At 30.5% G+C, this 22,570-nt stretch overlaps 1 protein-coding gene across 1 annotated transcript in view; it reads right to left on the reverse strand.

Moving 5' to 3' along the window:
• LOC129960490 (putative fatty acyl-CoA reductase CG5065) overlaps window positions 1-7,586 on the reverse strand; it is a 48,086-nt gene extending 40,500 nt beyond the window's left edge. Inside the window, exons 1-3 of the mRNA XM_056073959.1 lie at window positions 7,479-7,586; window positions 4,117-4,222; window positions 3,128-3,247 (exon numbers count right to left, since the gene is read on the reverse strand). Coding sequence (XP_055929934.1) covers window positions 3,128-3,247; window positions 4,117-4,209 — 213 coding nt within the window. The 5' untranslated portion in view covers window positions 4,210-4,222; window positions 7,479-7,586. The remainder of the gene's footprint in view (window positions 1-3,127; window positions 3,248-4,116; window positions 4,223-7,478) is intronic.
• Between the last annotated feature and the right edge of the window lie 14,984 nt (window positions 7,587-22,570).

Here is a 22,570-nt window from a genome sequence, read left to right on the forward strand (position 1 = left end):
TGAAAAGAAATAAAGTTAAATTTTGTTCCTCAGATTTCAAATTAAAATTCAAAAAATTCGTTTAATTGATTACTTGATAATTGTCAATGAAAAAGCTTTGGAGTCTGTACTGCTTCTGCAATTCCTCTTAAAGAAATAATTCCTCTCAAAGATACAAGATAAATTTGACTACTTGAATGCATAATAGTGATGGAATAATGTGAAGAAACACCAGAATACCTTTTTTATTACAGTTAAAGATCAGGAAATGAAAATATTATGCAAAAAACAAGTCTGACGATATTCTTTGACTACGCCGTTTCCATTGTGTACTTTTATATGTTGAAATTTTCAGCTGTGGTATATCTGCGATAGATAACCTTTCGTTTTACAGTTCCTTTTGTGCTTATTGTCATCACTGTTTGATTTATTCCCTTTTGTAGAGGAGGGAGGATTTAACATGAATGATGATTTGAATAGCTATATCATTGATTCATTGCCAAAATTCTTTTCGACCATATCTATTCCGAAAAAAGAAGCTAATTCGTCCCAATTTATAGATGTAAAGTTATATCCGAGTGTGATTGGTAAAGATTGTGAGGATTGCGTCAGTTATCAGTATTTGGAATGCAATGCATTTATATGCAGATTTAAATTTATATGCAGATTTAAAAATTATATATTGTGAAATATAACTATTTCTAAAGTCATAAGAAATAGTTATATTTCACAATATATAATTTTCGGGGTAAATCATCTAGAACAATTAGTTATTCAGTTGTGTTATTTTTTTAAATATGCACTTTGTAACTAAGCAATTTTTAATCATTGTAACTTAAAGCATTTTCAAAATGATAAATAATCGTAATAAAAACTTTAGAAAGTCACTTCGAAATACTTGAATGCAAGGGTCTGATTCCTTAATTTCATTATCTACAAATTATTTTTGAGCATATAGATTAAGATAATACATTTTATTTCACATTTTCCGATGTATTGGGTCTTTAAAGTGATTAACGCTTTTTGGTCTTTCAAAAAATGTCATTAAATAAGTTTAATAACTAAAGTCGGTTCGCATTACGAAATTCAATTAGCTGCAATAGTAGACCGCTGAAGGCCAACTCGGAACATTTATGTTAGATTGCAATTTCATTACTTGGCTTTCTCCAATAAATATGGAAAGCGTTATTTTCCCTAGTTGTTTCATCATTTAGACACGCCTTTGCCTAATATGAAAGATGCAGTACAGGTTCAATCCGTTGATACTATCAGCTGGCTATTTCACAATTCTGATTCACGACTACGGTTGCATGGAGAACGTTGACAAATCTGAGTATTGGCATTCAGTTAACATAAATAATGAATAAATTCAACTAAGCAATTTGATTGTTGAGAAAAAGGAAGCACACAACTGATGACAACTTGCACATTTCCGCAATCCGGCAAGTAAAGAAAACGGGGACCGTTTTTCTGAGATACTTCAAAAGCACACTGGGGCGGGGGGGGGGGGAGCGTGATCAGACTAATCTTTGATTCGAATGAGAGACGTTCAAAGGCGAAACAGTTACAGAGGAACTAGGATTATGGAGGAAAGTGCAGAATTTTTAAATATGACCAACATTTAGCTTTTATACATTAAAAAAATTAATATGCACCCGAAAGAAGATATCAAAACGGATATTTCCACCTTGCCATTTCTATTTTAATAAAAAATTGAAATTCACCATTTTAAACAATTTTAGAAGTTGCGTTTTAATATTTAAAAATACTTTGAGAGGTCTGAAAAATATTCCTTTGGTAGACAACTTTATTCCTTCTACCGATTGGAGTTTATTTCAATTAAAAAATACAATGACAAACGAACAAAACATGTTTCTCCATAGGATATCATTACGTTCCAAAATTTTTGGCATGTTTGAACCCCCATTGTTGGCACCTTTACATTCAAACGATGTCGAAGTCGAATGTACGAAATAGTCGTCAGGCAGCAAGACCTGCAACAGAAAACTAAACGAACCCAATAATAGCAGAATTTCAATAGAACCGATTTCGAAGTGGAAATATGGTAGTAGACAGGTTTCAATAACGAACAAAGATTACAGACTTCGTTTGGTACAGTAGTTTTTCTGGGTTCAGGTCATCAGGGTCTCCATTTGCAGAGAAAGTCCCATTTCGAACTATATTTGAATTGTGCATAGTTAAAAGACAAACATCAATTTAAGCAAAGTGGCGTTTATTAGTTGCCATGGCAAAATTGAAGAAAATAACCCAAGTATATTTTTAAAAGGCATTTACAGAATCATACTTTGGTATTGTCATCATTGTCAATACTAAAGAGGAGAATAGTTGCAAAAATTACGTATCACAGGAACATTATTCTGAAACTAAGAAATCGACCAGCCATATTCTCAAATTCACCATCGTAATCCCAAGGGAAAGAATAAAATAAAAACTGAAGTGTGATTCATTAGGATATCTCTAGCAAAACTTACCAAGAAGCTTCGATGGACATTTATAATAGGCTAAAATAAGCTAAAAGTAGACAAAAATAAGTTAAAAGTAAATGCATCTTTCAAATTATCCAAGGGTTTTTTTTTTTTTTTTGCTATCTTTTTACATTTTTCAAGTGCAAAGGAATAGTGGCATAAATCTGGGGAAGTAAATCAAGATACCATCTACAAAAGTTAAACTGTCTGAATAGGACAAAAGGTATCAATGACGAGAACAGTATAAGATAATACAGTAAATCAAATTAAGAAAAGATACCATCTACAAAGGTTAAACTGTCTGAATAGGACAAAAGGTATCAATGACGAGAACAGTATAAGATAATACAGTAAATCAAATTAAGAAAAGCAGTTATTCAATTGAAAGTGAAATGCAAATTCAAATGTTAGAGAGTTAGAGACTTAAAATAACCTGTAAACTTGCATCGGAATAAAAATATTTAAGCAATTCTGTTATATTGGATTCTTTTGATTGCAACAAAGAATTTGTTGAATATAAGCAGTAGTTTCAGTAACGATAAGTGATATTTTCCATTGAAGTGACATTAACTATAAATAACCGCCAATTATCTTGATCTGTACAAGAAAAAAAACGGCTTTTAACATATGATTAATCAGAAATAAATGGCATTTAAACTTACATTGCTTTCTAGAAGTCTCTTCCTTTTCTTCTCGAAAACTTCCGTTTCATATGCATTATTCAATAGAACTATGATTTTAAATATTCCAGGACATGAACGGAGCAATTTCTCTAATAGAACCTGTAAAAGGAATAGAAGGAAGTTTACAGTTCTTTTACGTCAATCAATTTTGCTCTATCATTTGTAAAATAATTGCACTTGGATCTTTGCAATACATTTACGCTGCTAGATTTTTAAGTGGTTTAGGTGGATAAGGGGAAGATAACCTGACCCTTCCCAAGCTTTAAACTTTTATAGCCACAAAACCTAACTTCAAAGACTTCTTAAACGTGGATCGGGCGATGAAGATTTACACTATATCAACATGATATCGTTTAACACTAATATATAACGTAATCACATATACGGCGAATCCTTTCCGAAATCAGAACTGAAAATTGTTATTCCCGGTTCTGCTGCTTCTTGCGACCAGGTAGAATATAATTGGTTTCTCTTTGCGTTAAAAAAATACGATCAAATATTTCAAATCCAGTAAAATGATTTTACACCGATAAAAACAAAAACAAAAAGTCGATTTCTTTAGATATAAAAATCGAGCTCATTTCCGCGCTCAGTCTCACAACTGAAATGTTCAGAAGATCAAGTCGCTAAAAAATATTAATTTGATAAATAAGAAAAAGTAATTTTCTAAATTTAGCAGATAATACAATAATTTTATACAGATAATACAGCAGATATTTTAACATTAAAAAGCAAAATCGATCTTCAGTGCAGTGAAACCCTTATCCAATAGTATCACAATCAAGTCAGTTAAATGTAGGAAACTTGCTTACTTTGCTAAGACTACTTTAAATGTTCATGATGTTTAGAAACAAACCTCTAGTATCAATTGGTTGACTATCAATAAAATATATATTATCAAGTTAAGGAGTCGCCGATAATTTTGAGGTCAGTGAAGCAAAGTTAAAATATTGTCAATAGATACCAACCTTTCCTAAGAAACCATTTCCCCCAGTGATGAAAACAGATTTTCCTTTAAAGATATCGGGAATGCTAGGTTTTACTTCTGCTTCTTCGGCCATAATAGATAAAAACCTAGAAGACGGAATTCAGAAAATTAAATGTCTTGGAAATGCTTAAAGAGTTAAATGAACATGCTTGTACATAAACGATCAGTATACATTTGTGTTATGAAACAAATTTAGTTTTTACTGCCATTTCCTATTCAATATATTTACTTTATTCATATCGTAATTAAATTAGACCTTTATTGTATTCGTAAAAATTTGTTAAAGTGAATGGATATGCAGGAAAAGGTTATACTGTAAAATGAAGAATTTCAATAGCCAAAAAATAAACGATAGATAACAAATTCCCATTCTAATTTTCTATCTATATTTCAGTATCACGAAGACCTGCATCTGGATTTCTGGAAATGCCATATGCGCATTTTTGAATGGAATGCATTGAAAAATCTGGTCAATAAAAAAATTGATTACGTTTGTACAAAACATCGGATATTTTCGAAACTTCAACTTCATTCTATCGTTTCTGCCAACCATATAATTCTACCTAATTATCATTGTTGTAAAAATTCTAAAAAAAACATTTCAGCGTTGCTATGGATAAGCAGTTTGTACCTTCGTATGAACCTCAAATTGTTATTTTCGCACATACATTCCAGTTTGAAATTGTGTAAAAGAATGTACTTAAACCTAGTAAAGAGTTGTACTTGAATCATTTACTAATTTAACATATCTGGAAAGTCAATCTGCATACCCTCTTAAGTTGTACTCATTCCTAAAACCATCGATCACTGGAAGTATTTTTTTCAGTGGCAGTAGAAAAATTTAGTTTATTACTGATCATAATTATTTGCATAAGCATTAACAGAACTTAAATTTTACCAGTTCATGTTTAATCTTTTTTAATGATTATGTATAAATTGCGCATAAATAAAGCTCCTTTTTATGAAAATTAAAAAAATTTCATTAATTGCTAGGATTTGTAGGGTATTTACGACTTCCATTTAACAGTTAAAATGGATTGGGAGTTGGAGATAGTTTGGGAGTACTGGTTTGTATAATTTGGATTGGAAAATGAAGATAGATTACATGAACTTACATATGCCACTCGATAAGGCCAGTTGACCATGCGCAGATGATTGGAGCGATATCTGAATTCGTGCACACACTGTGGATGGGCTAAATTTTGACTCGAACCGCTGTTCCTCCAATCCCTATACTTCAGCAGAGGGATACCGCAGGGGGAAGTCGACTCAAAACGAATGAATTATGGTTAGGAGGGGGGGGGGGGGGGGCACGCAAATATTTGCCACATGCTTAATGCATTTAAAAAGCGCAGGATTTTTTTTAAAAAAATCCTTTTTCATTAGAAGTTCAGCACGTGAAATATTGGCCGGAAATAGAGCTTTATTTAGATCTTTGTAAATAAAGTTTCCCAAATGACTCAATGCCATAATCCTGTTTAATATTTTATGGCTAATGTTTCAAAAAAGTGAACGAAAAACATTCATATAGAAAATTTATTCAACTATTTATAAATGTCAATTAAGTTTGCATGTTCAAAGAAGCTTTGTTTAGGAAAGTAGAGTAAGATTGCCACTGTTGATTTTTGACAGACCGGAAAAGGTGAAATGAAAGCCATGTTAAAACAAAAAGATTTAATTCAACATAGTACATCAATTAATTTGAAAAGTTAAATTAATGCGCCTACTAGATGCATACAATTTAAATTAACAAATTAAGATTTGAGATAATGGAGTGGAATAATGGATTTTCTAGATTTTTTTAAATTATATTCGGACGCTATGAAATTCGTTGATCGGTTTGAAATGACGCACCAGAATTAGAAGACGGATTATTGGCTACATTTGTTTTGGTTTACGTGTGGTCAGCATTTCATACCATTTAGCTGTTTTTTACGGTAAGTTGAACATTTGAATTGTGATGAGAAGGTATCCATTTGATGGATCGAGCTTTGAACAATTTAATTAAAGGGTACCCTTGAGTAAGAACGAACGATTAAATAAGGAAGAAATCTAGACTGAAAAGATACATATATAAATAGAATAATAATTCCCAAGAGAACTAAATCTTGTACACACAGACTTATTGTCTGAGCCTATAAAAAGTACTCCAGAACTTCCAATGCTGAAACTGAAATTTTTGGAAACAGTTTGACAAAGCTTAAAATTGAAAATTGATCTTAATACAATTTTCGACGAATGTTGAAAGCCATTTAAATAAGGTAATTTTGGAGTTTTCCTGCTCAATATCCATATCATGGTCATTTTAAAAATTTGCTTTCCGCGATTTCTGAGCTACACCATATATTCAAAACCATTATAGAAATCCTCACAATCTTTGGTGTGGTGATTAATAAAATAAACAAAAACGGGAAATTAGTTTTCACAAGACATGAAAATATTCCATAAGCCCTTGCTTATAATTGTAAAAAAGTAGATACAACATAGAATATATATGTAGCTTTCGAATGTCATCTTGCATAACAACATTAATACTGCAACATTAATGTCCGCCGATTGAAACCAGGAAAGTCGCAAAGGCTACGCTTCGATGGCCTTGTTAAATTACCGTTTCGTTTTGAAGCTACACTAAAGCTGATGGGTATAAACACAAGTTTTAAATTAGACTTGTTTGATGAGGAATACATTCTCAAATCATCATTGTCATACAAATGCATGGATGGATGTATTATGACCAGATTTAACCAGAACCAATTCCGCCATTCTTGGGTGGAGAACTGGATTAATTTCTATTCCATGAAACTGCAAGTCTATTCCATGAATAAAAGTTAAAATGCATGCATGTGACGGCAAACTCGAACCCTTCGGTAAGAAAAATCGTTTGGAACTACCAGCGAGAACACATCAAATGCTGCATACTTCCCATTTAATCGGATTTCAAGTTACCGCTTCAGTCGTGGCTATATTTTAAATTGATTACACTAAAATATTTATCATTACATTATGTTCAGATCAGCGAGATAGAAAATTAAAACCAATTCATGAGCTTTTCTTCCAAATGCTCATTTTTCTCTAATAAAAAAATAATAAACATAAGCAATTTCCTTTAAGAGATTGAACACAATAGCTTTGGGAATTAATTGCCAGTGAATACGAAACATGTATTAAAATGAGCATTTCTATCAAAGAATCATTATAATAGACAACGAAAGAAATGTGCTGTACACATTTATTTTAATTCTTGAAAGAACTTTTCAATTATCTCTTTTTTAATCAATTAAAATGTCAGGCAGTCGAAAACAGCCAATATTTTGTAAACAATTGAACAGGCAGAAAACTCACCTCTTTTTGATATGGCACTGCTATTTTCTGGTTTCAGGGACACGCTGTGTACTTCCCAAGTTAAAAACGTTGCCACTAGAAACAAAGACATATAATTTACGAACACTCTTTCACTTCAATGTTATGAGTAAAACTTATTGCCGTAGTCTTGAGTATTCAAATTAACATAAATATTTTCTTTTTCGCAAATTTCAATTTTAAAATGGGAGGAGACATACAAAAAAACTAACTAGTGTTTAAGATACTGTAAAAAAATCCTAAAATCAAAAATAATTCAGATATTGAAAATTGATTTAGATTATTTCATCAGCGGATTCCATTAGGCATTTGATATTTCTAAATTTGGACTCATAAGGTGGGTTCACACGAAGCCAACTATTGCGCGCAATAGAAGGTGACGCCTACTTCCGGAAAATCACGTGACTGCAACGGGGCAATGGCAAATGATTGTCCCGTTGGGACAACTATTAGCCATTGTCCCATCGACGTTGTCTCAACTGTTAACACGGGGACAATACAGGGACAACGGCAGAGAGACAACAATTGCGCGCAACTGTTAGCCTGGTGTGAACCCACCTTTAGATCTTCGGAGCTTTTTGTTACAAACTACAATTCGAATATTGTAACCAGAGGCTAAAGATAAATAATATCGTTTTTGTTACAAACTGATTCTTTCTAAATGTCGAGTCAGCATCCAATTAACCATGTCAGTAACAAAGATAAGAATCACCTATTCTATGATTCAACTGAGGGACCAAATCATTTTTCTAGATAATATAATGCAACTTAAGGAATCAAACCATTTTCAAATGTACTATTCAATTGCGCTAAATACATCCTAACTCATCCAACTGATATAGATGCATACGCTAAATGACTTCATAGCTTCTGTAATCGGATATCTGAAAACTTTTTTTTTGGGGGGGGGTTGTATATTTTTATTTTGTATTTGCGCTTGAAGGTATTAATTTTGAAAGGTAATTCTAGATCAGGTCTTCAATGTTCCTCTTGCGACTATATTTCATCTTCAAAAATATTCATTTTTTCTATATATGCTTGAAAACATATACATGACCATGAATGCAGCTCAAATTAAATATATAAAGCCTTGTAATAAAGCCTTGTTTAGTAATAAATAAAAGGAAGTTATTTGTTAAATTTTATTGACGTGTTTCAAATTAGAATGGCTTTCTGCAGTGATTGTGCTTTATAATCCTTTAAAATCTGATAACTGTAGAGACTGATATCCTTTTTGTGACCTATTTCGAAATAGTACTCTTAGTTTTAGAAACTAAAAAACCCATATGATGATTATCTGTTCAAAGAGACACAATGATGGATTTGGTAGTCCTGAAAATGTGAATTATGATCAAGTGCGTTTTAGGATTTTTGATCTTAATTTTAGTTTAGCCAATACCTTGATATCTGCTTGAATCCTGCTCATGCATATACTGAATAAAATTTTTGTTTGTATTTTAGCTTATATAACCAGCATTTTGGATTTCTTGGAGTGCCCTTTAAAAGTAAGAAAAATGAAAAAGTCTAAGGATATTAATATCAATCTCTCAGTTTCATTTAAGTTAGGTCTTAATATCTAAACATGTGATAAAAGCACTCAGGAAGATGTTGAATGCCTTTTAGAAATGAAAGTATTTCATTCATAGCTTTCTACAGTATTGATAACTGCAATATATTTCCCACTATTGATATACAAATTTAAAAGTTGATTTGTGTGAAAAAGTTGCTTCCCCAAGAAGATTTGAACTCCCTTAAATGACCGGACAGAATAAAATTCTGTAAATTTGTAAAGAATTCCAAATTAATACATTTCCTTTTAATTAGCTCTTGATAGATTCAATATCGTTTCCTAGTTATGAATTTTATGTCCATTAGGGAGAAGCTATATCAAGCATCCTTTATCATTGTTCAAGATTCCGTAATCCACGGATAAATATCCCTGTAAATACCCCTTATAAAAAATCCCTGTTTGATTCCCAGTAACTCCGATTATTCTCTACACAGAATGCCAAGATCAAGCTGGATACATTTGAAACTGTTTTCCTGTTCTACAATTAATTTTGGTTTCGATTCTCCGATTCACCTTTGTCTAAAGTTGCATTTGTTTTACCTTGTCCCCCTGCTTTGTGTGTGTGATACTCTGATCATAATTTTTCTCGTGTAACTCATTGTTGTAGCAAAAGTAATGGTGCTAAGCTTTTGCTTGTTTACTACACGAATTTCCACTTCCGTAAGTTACAATTATGTAAAATATTCATATAGTTTACCTATTTCTCCTATAACATATCTTTTGACACATTAAAAATATTTCAACTTAAATAGTATTACGAGTAAATATCGAAGCAGTATGTCAGCGTTATTTATATTTGTTTTGTTTTGTTTGTTTGTTTTGGGGTTAATGGTGAAAGACCAGGTTTAGTCAAACTGCAACATATTCAAATTTGAAACATTCCATTCTCATTACAAAAACAAAAGGGAATGCTTTCTTAATAACATTTGGATTTATTTAGGGAGATTATTATACTTTGTCTGAAAAATGTTCATATTGGATGTAATTTAATTTATATCAATTAAGTTAATCTCGTTTTGAAGCAACGCAAAAACTAATTTGGAACGGACATTGTCATATTGGATCACAAGGATAACACATGAGCTGGCATTCCAAACTTCCAAGTCACAAAAGCCTTTTATTTTTTCTTTAATGATCATACAAGCAGAAAATTATTTACTGAGTATATATACTTCGGCAAAAAACTTAGCGTTATATATTTTACTTGAAGTTCTAAGAGTACTAATTATTGATTATTAATTTGAATTTGTATTAATTAAGGCATTTGTTGTTGTAGGAATATTGCATTTTTATTATAATAATATATAATATTGTATTTTTATTATAATAATATATAATACTGTGATAGTATTATATTTTTACTATGATAGTATTATATTTTTGCTTTTATTAATAATTTAATATTTTTAAAAGTGAATTTTTAAAGTTCTTGGAGGAGTTCGATACACAGAGGTATTCTTTCTTGTCTCAATTTTATGCAAATTTGAGAAGAATTATTGCGATTTCACTCAGAGAGAAATCAACACTCCTCAGAAAGAATTTACTATTTCCCGAGTACGCATCTCCGTTTAAATACATTTCATAATAGCTTCTAGAAAAAATCCTTATGTTGACTTCTAATAGATATATTGCCGAATTTTGTACACTTTCGCGAACTTTCGTTTTTGTTATAAAGTTGCCAAAACCATTCCTGATTACGTCTAATGAAGAGAACTAGCTCATGGTTGTCTTGCCGGGTGAAGGATGTCTTTTCTGAAAAAAGCTCCTGAAGAAGGATTGAAAGCTTCTGCTATTAGCAGAGAGTAGAATGGATTCTATCTGAAAGGAGTTATTTGCAGTATTCCAAGTTTGATGTTGATGGATACAGCCGCAAATTTAACTCCTTTAAGAGAAGAATTTGCCAAAGATGGAGAGAAAAACTTTTTTGCACAGCTTCTAACAATTCTTTAAAGATTATTATTGGTGAAAAGACAAAGAAAAGTGGGTGCCTCAATCGAATGTGGATTCCGGAAATTTCAACATAAAATATATGCAGCTGATATCACAGATCCATGTATTTTCTGCTTGGGTATTCTTCAAGGGTTCAGCTTTCTGTGAATTCGGGAAGGAATAAGATGCGGTCAGGAGAAGAGGAGATATCTTTGTTTTCATCCAGTATAAGGAATTCAAAGTTATACTCTAAACTACAAATTAGAAGACTATAATAACAGCGAGATCGTAATATCTTATCTGAAGTGTTTCGGGGTTTCTGGATAATTCAGGTACGCTTGTTATGAACTTTACAAGCCAAGCACCTCAGAAAGGTTTCCTTGGGGCTGTCACGCTATTTTATTTGAAAAGAAAAGCCATTCTCGTTCAAGTTCTTAATTTGAGAATAAACCAAATACCGTGGACAAAGGAACTGTTGTTGCGATATGTAGATGTCCATTCGTCCACAAGCATTTTCTGAAGCACAACATTTCTCAAAGGTCATGGCGAATCTTGAAAGACTTAAAGAAGAACAACAAGTACAAAAATTATTTAAAGAATTTCAAAAAAAAAAATCCACTTGTTAAGCAGATGCCAACCGCTCCAATGTGACACAACATAAAATTAATACAATTGACTATCCACCAATAAAGTAACATCCAAGATGCTTGCCCCTTGTAAAGAAAGGAGAAGCTGAGCTTATAGTAAAAAAAATAGTGAACAATGAATAATAAGAAATTTTTAAATTAATTTCCTCTACATTGTCAAGTGTGCTCGTTAAAAAGAAAAATGGATCGACGTGAATCTGTGTTGAATACAGGAAATGAAACGAAATTTCGAAAAAGGATAGATACCATCTACCACGAATAGACGACACCATGAATGCTTTGAAATGAAGCCAATAGTTATCGACATTGGATTTAAAAAGTGGGTATTTGCAAAAAGAGATCCGATATCAGTATAGAAAAGACAGCCTTCACCCGTCGATAAGAACTTCAGTAATTTAAGGTAATGCCTTTTGAACTCTGTAACACTCCTCCCATATTTTAAAGTCCACTAGTGTAGACGTGAACTTTCGTCTGATGTCTAGTTAGTGTATCTAGATGACATTATAATAAGTAGGATGGACATTGGAAGAATGTTTAAATAATATGCATGAAGTACTTCAGAGACAATAAAAACTAACTTGAATTTAAGTTTGAAGAAGTGCAGATTCTTTTGAAAGGAGGCTGCTCATTTTGGACACTTAACATCAGCAGAAGGGATTAAAACAAGTTCGAATAAAATTATAAAATTAAGGCGATATTTGACTGGCCTCGTTCAAAGACAAAGCCCGATATCCGCAGATTTCCCGAACTATGCATTTCTTTTCGTCGTTATGTTAGAAATTTTTCAGCAACAACAAGACTTCTACATAAATTAACTGAAACTATATCAAATTCTAACTGGCCAGAAGAATAGGAGAAATCCTTAATAGTCTAAGCAGGTTTTCACAACTTCTACTGCTTTGGATTATTCCCAGATTGACAAAGATTTCATCTTGGATACGGATGTTAGTATTGAAAGAATAGACTTAACTATAAACCTAATCGAAAACGAAAAATGTGTCATAGATTACTTCATCAAGAGAATGGGTAGAAGAAATTATTGTGTCCGATATAAAGAATTATTAGCCATAATTAAGGCCGAACTGATTAATCTTCCTTGAAACGGCTTTTGAATTTTAAGAAGTCTGATGCCCAGTTAGCTTGTTGGATTCAAACATTTCAGGAAGATGATTTCGAAAGTCAGCATCATAAAGGACCTTTGCATGTAAATACACATTCCCTCTCTCAAATATCCTGAATTAAGAGCTACAAACATTGCTCAAATGCCGAGAAAAAGTTTGAAATGGAAACGGATATTTTACAGAAAGTTTTAACAACAACAGCTGCGGATCTGTGGTCTTCAAATGAAGCACATATAGTATCAGACCGATTCTAGGAAATAAATTAAATTCGGTGGATCGGACGTCTTGGCCAGAAATTGCTCCGGAAGGTCGTGCAACAAAACAATATTGGACTTTTGGGGATTCCTTACATCTTAAAGAAACTGTTTTAAATTTTCAGTGGAGGAGAGATGATAGGAGCTCTTGTCGATGACTACTAGTTCTTCCGAAGAGCAGAATTCAAGAATTTCTGCAACAGACTCATGTCAACGACTTCGACTTCGGAATCATGAAAACGTTAAGTGGAACTCGAAAGCGATTTTACTGGGAATGACTTCGTGAATGCGGTGAGAAATGTTGCAGAGAATGCCACATTTGTTTAGCCCGGAAAGGACCCAAGAAAGAAACTAGAACTTGCAGCACTATAATGCAGATGCAGCATTCGAAAGAATGATTTTGGATATTCTAGGATTTTTCCTGGAAACTTCAAGGGGCAATCAGTATGTCTTAGTACTGATGATTAATTATATTATGTGGTCAGAAACAATTCCAATTCCCGATCAGGATGCCTCATATGTATCTGAGGAACACGTATAAAACTTGATTTCGCCTCATGGTCTGCTTATGATATTGCATTCGAATAAGAGCACAAATTTTTAATCCGTCCCCCCCCCTTTTTTTTTGAGCTCTGTAAACTTTTGGGTATCTTGAAGGCTTTAACAGCAGAGTTACATCCTAAGTTTCAAGTTATGGTCAAGAGATTTTATCGGGTAATTTCATCCTTTGCTATTTGTCTCCAAGAATTAGACTGATTGGATCCCGGAGCAAGTTCCAGGAAGTGACTGGATGAACTTTTTAGTCGAATATCTTGATTTCTTCATGATATCCTCTTTGCACGACCGAGTGATACGCCTTCCTCACCGAATGATTGCATGAAAAATATAGAGGCATTTTGGAAAACGTACGTTCATTTGCCAGGGAATGAATTAATTTATACAGTAAACGAAAGAAGACTCGTTACGACTTCAGAGTTACAGACCACCATTTAAAGAAGGGTGATCAAATCTGGATACTTAACTCAAAGCGATTGAACGACTTGAACTTGAAGTTGTATAAGGAAAGACCTTACACAATCGTCAAGAAACGGCAACGATATTGTCTAGAGAACTCAGGGTTGGCCCAAAGTCAAAGCAAAAGACAAACTCCATGCCGGACAACTGATCATAGTACTATGTAATGAGATTGTAGGGGCATGCAGGCTTTGAAGAGGGAAGCAATGTTGCGAATCTGTAATGTTGTTTTCCTGAAATGTAGGCTCATCGATGAAATGGGAATCCTGAACTTGGCACCAATTCAGCACCCATTTAAATATCTATACAGCTTTCTTCCTTACTATGAGATTAACTGAGCAGGAAAGCAATATTGCCCTTCTTTGAAATCCTAACTCAAGTCGAAACAGTACTTAGAATGGTTATTATTATTTTTATTTTTTTTAGTTCTAACACAGAATTGTTTGAAAGTTAGTTAATACCCATGTCAATTTGGTGCATTTAAAACAGGAAAATTGGGATGTTGGCATTGCAAAACTGAACAGATATATCTAGTCATAAGGAAATTCTGAAAGTGTAATCTCAATTTCTTCATATCTATTCTTTTCTTTAATATCCTTTAAAGGGTTATTATATGGATCTCTTTAACATTCATACTAATTTTCCCTTCCATTGTATGAGTTAAAATTTTCTCTTGTTAAATATAAATTATTCTGATAAAGATAATTGTTCTTCAAGACAAAAAGTAAATATATTTTGGAGTATAATTTCTTCACCATTTCTCCTTTATCAATTGAAAATTGAGCAGATAAAATATTTAGATATATTTGCTAATTATCTGGCTCTGGTCTTACTGAAATCTGGCACTGATTTCAACGAATTTATTGTAAATAATCGGCATTTTTTAAAAGTATACTTTATAGTTCTATCTTATTCGGAATTCAAGAGCAGTCATTGAAGACCGGTATCATGAAAATTACATCATCAACTAATGGAATCGCTTCATTATGCTAATTAAAAAATGTGATTTCCATTAGGAAAAATATTGGTTTCATAAGTATAGCACTATCAGCTGGAGGAATTCCATTATTTTCATCATAGAACAAAATTATCTTCCATCCAAGAAATCTGAAAGCGATATAAAAGGTTATTAGAATTTAAAAGCGATATAAAATGGCATATAACTGGAAAAAAAAACAATATTAATGAGAAGTAGCAAAAGAAACAACGGTTTTATTTTCAAAAGAAACAACGGTTTCATAAAACAGAATTTCTGGTGAAAATCAACTACTGAAACTGAAATGATTAGTCTAAATGTAAAATGAATCTAAAAGAAGAGTGATTAAAACCTAACTTACAAAAGCTCATTCCTTTTCCTCAATTTACCTAATTTGAAAGCTTAATGTATTTTTAAAAAAAAACTCTCTAAAGCTTATGAGTCAACATCTACTCATCATCGGATACAAATCTACCGTCTTCCTAGGATACTCTGTTGTTAAAACCAAAATTGCGTTTTATCCGTCAATAGTACTTTCATGGCGTTATTCTTTATATTTAAAATACTAAATTTAACTTAAATAAGGCTATATAAAAGGTTAAAATATTAGCATGATAAATATGTTCTCATTTAGAATTTATTGATGAATCACCTGCTAAGATAAAGAATTCATCAGAAGTGACTACTGATCTTCCAGTGCAGTATATATCTTTAATGCACACACACACACACATGTGTGTATATACACACATATATATATAATAAAAAAATCATCACTATCACCATATAGACTATAATTCTATATTAACACATATTTTTGATTAAAGTGAAAGACGATTTGCTTTTGAAAAAATAACAAAAAAAACCCGATTTCTGCTATTTGATTGACTTTTCATAGTTCGATTAAATGTTATCTAAAACCAATATCCTTCAATTCTGAAAAGCAAAAATTGAATGAACGGGAAAGGTTTTTGATGATCAACATATCCAAATGTTATATTCAGAAGTCATCCTATAAAGACTTGATATAAAGAGAGATTTAATCTATTTTCATTTTATAGTTATTCATGATCATAAAATATACAATTGATAGCCGATGTTATTTTGTTCGTAGAATTAAGACTAGTAATTAAGGCACAATGTAAAAGACGCTACAATTTTTTTGCATGAGCGCTGGTGGTGAGAGGAACAATGAAATGACATTTGAAAGGAAAAGAGACGTCTAGAGAGGAAGAAAGGTAAAAGCAGAGGCGAGTTTGGAAAAAAGAATACCGGATTTCGTGGATGTCTAAGAGATAAGGTTGACATTATCCCTGTAAACCGTTATACGATATCTATTCTATTCGGTAGAATAGAATGACATTTTTTCAGGTCTAGTGAAATTATATTCCTTCTTGTGAAATAGAACGATAATTCTTTTACGAAAGGATTGTAGATATATAAGTATGTGCACAATAAGATCTAAATTTGATATCCTTCAAATCTAATATAAAGGAATTTATTGCCATTCTTTTTAATGAGTGGGAATCTATTGCCCTTCTTTCTATTCTATGGAAATATTTTGTAGAATAAAAAATAAAGTAAATATAAAACGTTTTTTAAACTATTTTACGGTTTATAATGTTTGCTTTTGAAAAAGTAAATGATGAGTATATTCTAGAATATTATGGCTACATTTCAAAACCCCCGAAAATTGTCATAGTGTTAAAATACGAAATTACTTCATATAATAATAATTAATAATATGATAGATACCCTTGTAAGTGTGCATCTTTTCAAATAATTTCTTCTTGAAAATTGCCAAAATAAAAAGGATATACTTTTTATAGCTGTTAAGAATCAATGAACATCTTATTATTCCGTTTCTGGTTTATCATTTTTTTTTTTTTCAAAATTCTTCTTTGCTTTCTCGTTTACGAAGCACAAAACGAGAAAATATTGTTATCGTCAAAAATATTCGAATTCAAGATTTTGACGATTCTCTACTTTTTTTTACTCACCTGAGTCCAACAAACATATTTTTGTTATTATGCCTGTTGTTCTATTTGCCTGTTTGTGAACAAGATAAACCAAAAACGTTTTGAGTTAGAAAGATGAAATCTTTTACATGGTCTTTAAACTGATTTTATAGATTTCTATCAAATTTTGAAAGAAATCTATTCGGGGAAGGACTCTCTGTCCGACTGTACGAACATAAGTGAAAAGGATGAATGTAAAACGTAAAGATTTTAAGAGATAAAATTTAATATCTATAATATCTATAAGTTTAATATCTATAATGTTGATCCGTATCAATTTTAGAACGAAATTCATCAAGAGGTTAATTGTCTGTCTTTCTGTACTTTCCCATGCATGTAAATGGGATAACTAAGAAACGCAATGACTTTAATAAATGAAATTCGTTATGTAATCTTGTGATTACAATTGCAATTCAGTGTAAAATTTTGTTTTTAGTCAGTTGAAAAAAAAATGAGCCCAAAATACATATTCGATTTTTTTTATACTCGTGTATTACGATTAATCGCCATAGATCACATTTTAGATTCAGTGGAAACGCTAGCCTCAGACCAAAGATCTGCATATAGTAACTATATGCCATATAATTAATATACAAGAACTAGTTTTATTTGCACACAATTTTCTACTGAGCACAAAATTGATATATGGAACTCTCAAAATAAAAATCTGAGCACTTAGGGTATTTCCGGTCTTGCACAAGCTCCACAATTTTATAAGACGGGAAGGGATAACACTTTTAATAGAGACTATGCAAGAAAGTTTTGTGGAGCGCCTTTCTTTTAGCAGTAGAGATTAGGCAGTTTATACATTTATTTACTAAAAAGTGAAAGTTTGAGTATGCTTTGAAGAGGGGATGATTCAAGTATTAGAAGGGAAGTCTGCATATTAATAGGTGTTGGAGATGAGAAAAATCTTTATCATTTTCTGACCTTCCACTTCTCCTTTGAAGTAAATTAGTTTCAAAATATAAAATTACTCTGGTTTATATGATTATTTTACAGTCATGAACGAATCTAAAATTGATAATAAAAAAAAGAAAAAGAAAAAAGAAAAGGATTTTGATTCATCCTCTCTTGCAGAAAGCAGATATTCATTCACAACTTTCATCAACGGGTTTGCTTGCTATGCGCGATGCTTATATGGATTTTAGATAATATAAAATATTTGAAAAGAATCCCTAATATCTTCACACGCTTATTACTTATAGCGTCAAGAATTTTCAATCAAGTTATATGAAACTTAAAGAATGTATAAAAATATGCTTATGTATTAAAATCCAAAGAAAATACTTTGAATGTTTGATGAAATACGAGTATTGGTATAAGTATAATCTTTAACTGCTCAAATACGACATAATTTTTCCACATCAGATATATAGGACAGCTTATTTAAAATTTCATCATTATCATTCAGAAAATATTGTTATTGTGATGAGCTGAATTCCAATAGTTATCTAAAAGAAGCTAAACGATGTGTGTTTTTTAAAAACTCATATTTTTTTAATTTGAATTTTCGAACAGTAATATTGAATTGTACAATACAGAAAATAATGTCAGCTCTTTATTCCGAAACTAATTACCATACAGTAAAAAATCTAAATGTCTGTCACTTAAGAATAGGTTTTCTATAACTGTATGAAATATTTCGTCATGTAAAAGGTCACCTTCATATTTAGATTTATTGAAACTCAATTTTTTTTTTTTAAAAAAAAGAGACAAATTTCGAATACATATTTACTTTTCGTTTCGTGTCATATTTATTTTTCATATTAAGCGTGTTATTAAGAGAGTTTCGAATATATATTTATTTTTTCTTGGTTAGAATAAAATTTTGAAATTTTGAGTAAACGGTTGATAAATTATAAGCTATTGAAAACTGGAATTCCTAATGTTAAATGAGATTTCCCAATTTTTTTTCAATATATTTCTATAAGAAATCTCAAACAATAATTCTTAATTTAGATTGAAATAATAACCAAGGTTAAAGTTAAGTATTTTTGATAGTATGAAAGCATATTTTATATTTTTAATTAATTTTTAAATTAAAAAATTCAAAGTTTTATATAGTTATAATAGAGACTCATGCAGATTTTGATGTCAATTGAAAGACATCACATTCCAACTCCTTCAAACAGTTTTGAAGATGTGTAGCAATAATGAAAAGCTTCCATAATTTTCGCATTTGTGGCAATTTCGCAAAAGAGCGTTTGGGAAACAAAACGTGTCTTTCAACGATACTTTTTTTCTTTTTTAACCATGAGAGTAAAAATCAATACTTGTAACATTTCAATGGAAGTGTCGTTAGGGAGTTGATTACAGTTGAAGAAATGAAAAAGCACAGAAACAAAAACAAAAAAAATTATATAGTATGAAGTATATAAATAAATAAAATATTATTGAATCAAATGCAATAATAACTCCTTTTGAGTACAGATTTTCACAAAATGCCATTATTTCAAATGAAACAAAAGTTTCTGTATTTATTTGTCATTTAATAGGCTTTCTAGCAAAACGGTATTAAATATAAAAAGATTCTTAAAAATTATTTCATGTCATTTGAAATTGAACAGCGTGATATTGTTTATATTTCAATCAGAAAGGAATGCTTCAGAAAATAAGAATGTAGCTTTTATTTTCAGTTGCTTCTAAAATTTTAATTTAGGTTTGTTTCATTAATATTAATTGCTTAATTAACCAAAATGTTTGGTTATTTTAAAGAATATGCCTCGAAAATGCTATTTCTGTGGTTTGTTTGTAATTAAATACACAAATAAAAGCATAAAATTCGAATTATTATTTTGTTATGTTTCAATACTAATAATGGTATACATAAAAAATAATAATTTTACCATATTAATGACTCTAGTGAAAAGTTGACAAAAAGAAAGTGTTAATAGCTACTTTTGCATATATGGAAACAGCCCTTAAAGTTTTTTTCTCATACATCTCTGCTTGTTTTGAATCGATTTTTTTTTAAACTTTATATCTGAAGTTTTCTCATTTTTCAAAATCAGCTAAAAGATGAAAAATTAGAGATTGCAATTGGAAAAATGTAAAAATTATGCTAATATAAATATGCAGAGGGCTCCTTATCTGAATAAAATTTACATATTTTCAAACGGACCATTTTTCTTAAACGAATAATAGTTTTTCCTTGAATTTAATTTTTATAGATTGCGAGTAATAACAAGTTTCCGGATATTTTCTTACGAACTATACAAATGTTATAATTATGCTAAATACTCATGTAAAATTAAGTATAATATTTAAATTGCAGAGACGTAGGCATTACATATAATAATAAATATTATTTCCTTTATTAATTGCATAAACATTAGAATCATTTCGATAAGTAATTTGATATACATTCTACGCTTTCTGCAAATATTCAAATTATTTATTTTGAATGTTAAAGATGCTTCATAAGTACCTTGTTGTACCTTGTCATATTCATAGGATAGGTATATTATCGAGTAAGCATATTGTCTGTTTCGTATAATTTGGTTGGAAACTCTGGATGATGCAGGGGAAAAAAATGCGCGAAAAATTTAGGGATAAAAAACACATTATATCTCCCCGAATATAATGCTCTTTTTACGAGAACACATGTAATATTATTCACAGTAAACCAACTACTGATGAAATAGCAAAGTCATATCAGTTTTCTGTGAAACTGGGTGGCCCAAATCATTTTTTGCTTCATCGATTTTATCATTAATGTAAACATGCTCTCAACATGGTCAAAGTTTAGAGGCAATTTTTCTGGAGAAATTCGACAATATGTAAACTAATAATCAGATAATATATTTTTGTTAATATTTATTCATAAAATTATATAGATGATATTTAAAAAAAGATTTTTCCCTCATGTCACGATTTTTATATTAAAATACAGTGTTTTATTTTTAGAATGATTTTAGTTATAATGTTTCTTAAACAAAGCGTAATTAAAAAAAATTTCTATCAGTTTAAATAAAAAAAATCAACTCCTTTAGTCGATATTAGAGGAAATATTGAAAATTCTGACATAAAGGGTCTTTTCTTTTCTTATGAAGAGTACGTCTTTCGCCTTCATGTACGTACTTTCTTTCCCTACATTTTGAACTGAAGCATTTTTCTCCGTATTAAAATGATATATAATTACAGAAATATTTAATTCAATCAAGTTTCCATCGTATGAGGATTCTGAATGGGATAAACTATGTAAAAATAAACATTTCTGAAATGAATAAAAGTGTTTTCGCATTCAAGTCTTTGAAATGTAAAATGTTTTTGATAAGTTCATCCAAAAGTTTGCACTTTTTGTTGTTAGTTACAGAAATCTGCAACTATATAGTAATCAGATTTAGTGTTTATGAAATTGATTCTTTTATAATTAACAAGAAATGCTCATTTACTCGATAAATTTGTGAGAAATTTTTTTACTAATAGGAATTCCACACCAAACTACTGATAAATCGTCTATAAAAAAGAAATTTATATTTACCGCATAAATTTCTACTTTCCATTATATTTATATATTTTTTTGACAATAAAACAGCAAATCAATTTTTTATTGTTCGAAAGCAATCAGAAGTGGTTCCTAATCTGAATTTCCAGCGTAAATCGCAAGGATAATTTAAAATCAAATTATAGACATGTGCAAGGATATAAAGTTATATAATTCTAATTTGTATGTTATTTTCATTTTTAAAAAATTCTTAAATTCTTCTACCAACAAAACATTGTAAGAATGATTTTTTTATATTTTTAAAATGAAGTGTATTAAAAAAATATCGCACTGAAAATTTAGCGAAAATTATTCTTCTCACTTTTTAAAATTTTGTGACTTTTCCAGGTTTTTTTCCCCGTTACTTTTCCAATAAGGACTAAAAAATCTCCTCCCATCCTTTATTTCTGCACCTGAATATCACATCCGAAGATATCTTCATTATAAGAAATGGCTCTTTGCAGGACTAAAAAAAATGATGATGAATTTTGGAGAAAAACTTATAAAAAAATGTTTGTATTAGATACTTTTTGGTATTTTATTTATTTTTCTCTGAATAATGATGTGAAAAATAAATAAATAAATTATAATTTAAAGCACAACTTTTTTTGTTTTCGCAAAGAAATACTGCATTTTAAAATTAACGCTAATACCAAAAATAAAGAATTGTATTTATATTAAAACAAATTTTTCTGAAATTTCAGTAATTCTAATGGTACTTAATTTTCTCGAATAACAACTGAGTGATAAAATGTGAGATTTCCTGCATTTAACAATAAAATTTTTTCCTGCGAGATGGTATTATTTAGATATTATGTTTAATCTTTGTGTGGGAAAGTAACATATTTAAAAAAAAACGAGCTATTAATTTCATAATAAAAAAGATACCTTCTAATACCACGAAATTAAAGACCCGCACTAAGAAAATGAATAAAATTCATATAAATAAAATAGAAAGTATTTGACAATAAATATTCAAAATTCTGAAATTCATTGAAAGAAGTGAAATTGAAATGCTTTCCAAATATTAACCGTCAGAAACCATTCAAGTTCTTG

Source organism: Argiope bruennichi, chromosome X2, assembly GCF_947563725.1.
Source record: "Argiope bruennichi chromosome X2, qqArgBrue1.1, whole genome shotgun sequence".
Classification (NCBI taxonomy): Eukaryota; Metazoa; Arthropoda; class Arachnida; order Araneae; family Araneidae; genus Argiope; species Argiope bruennichi.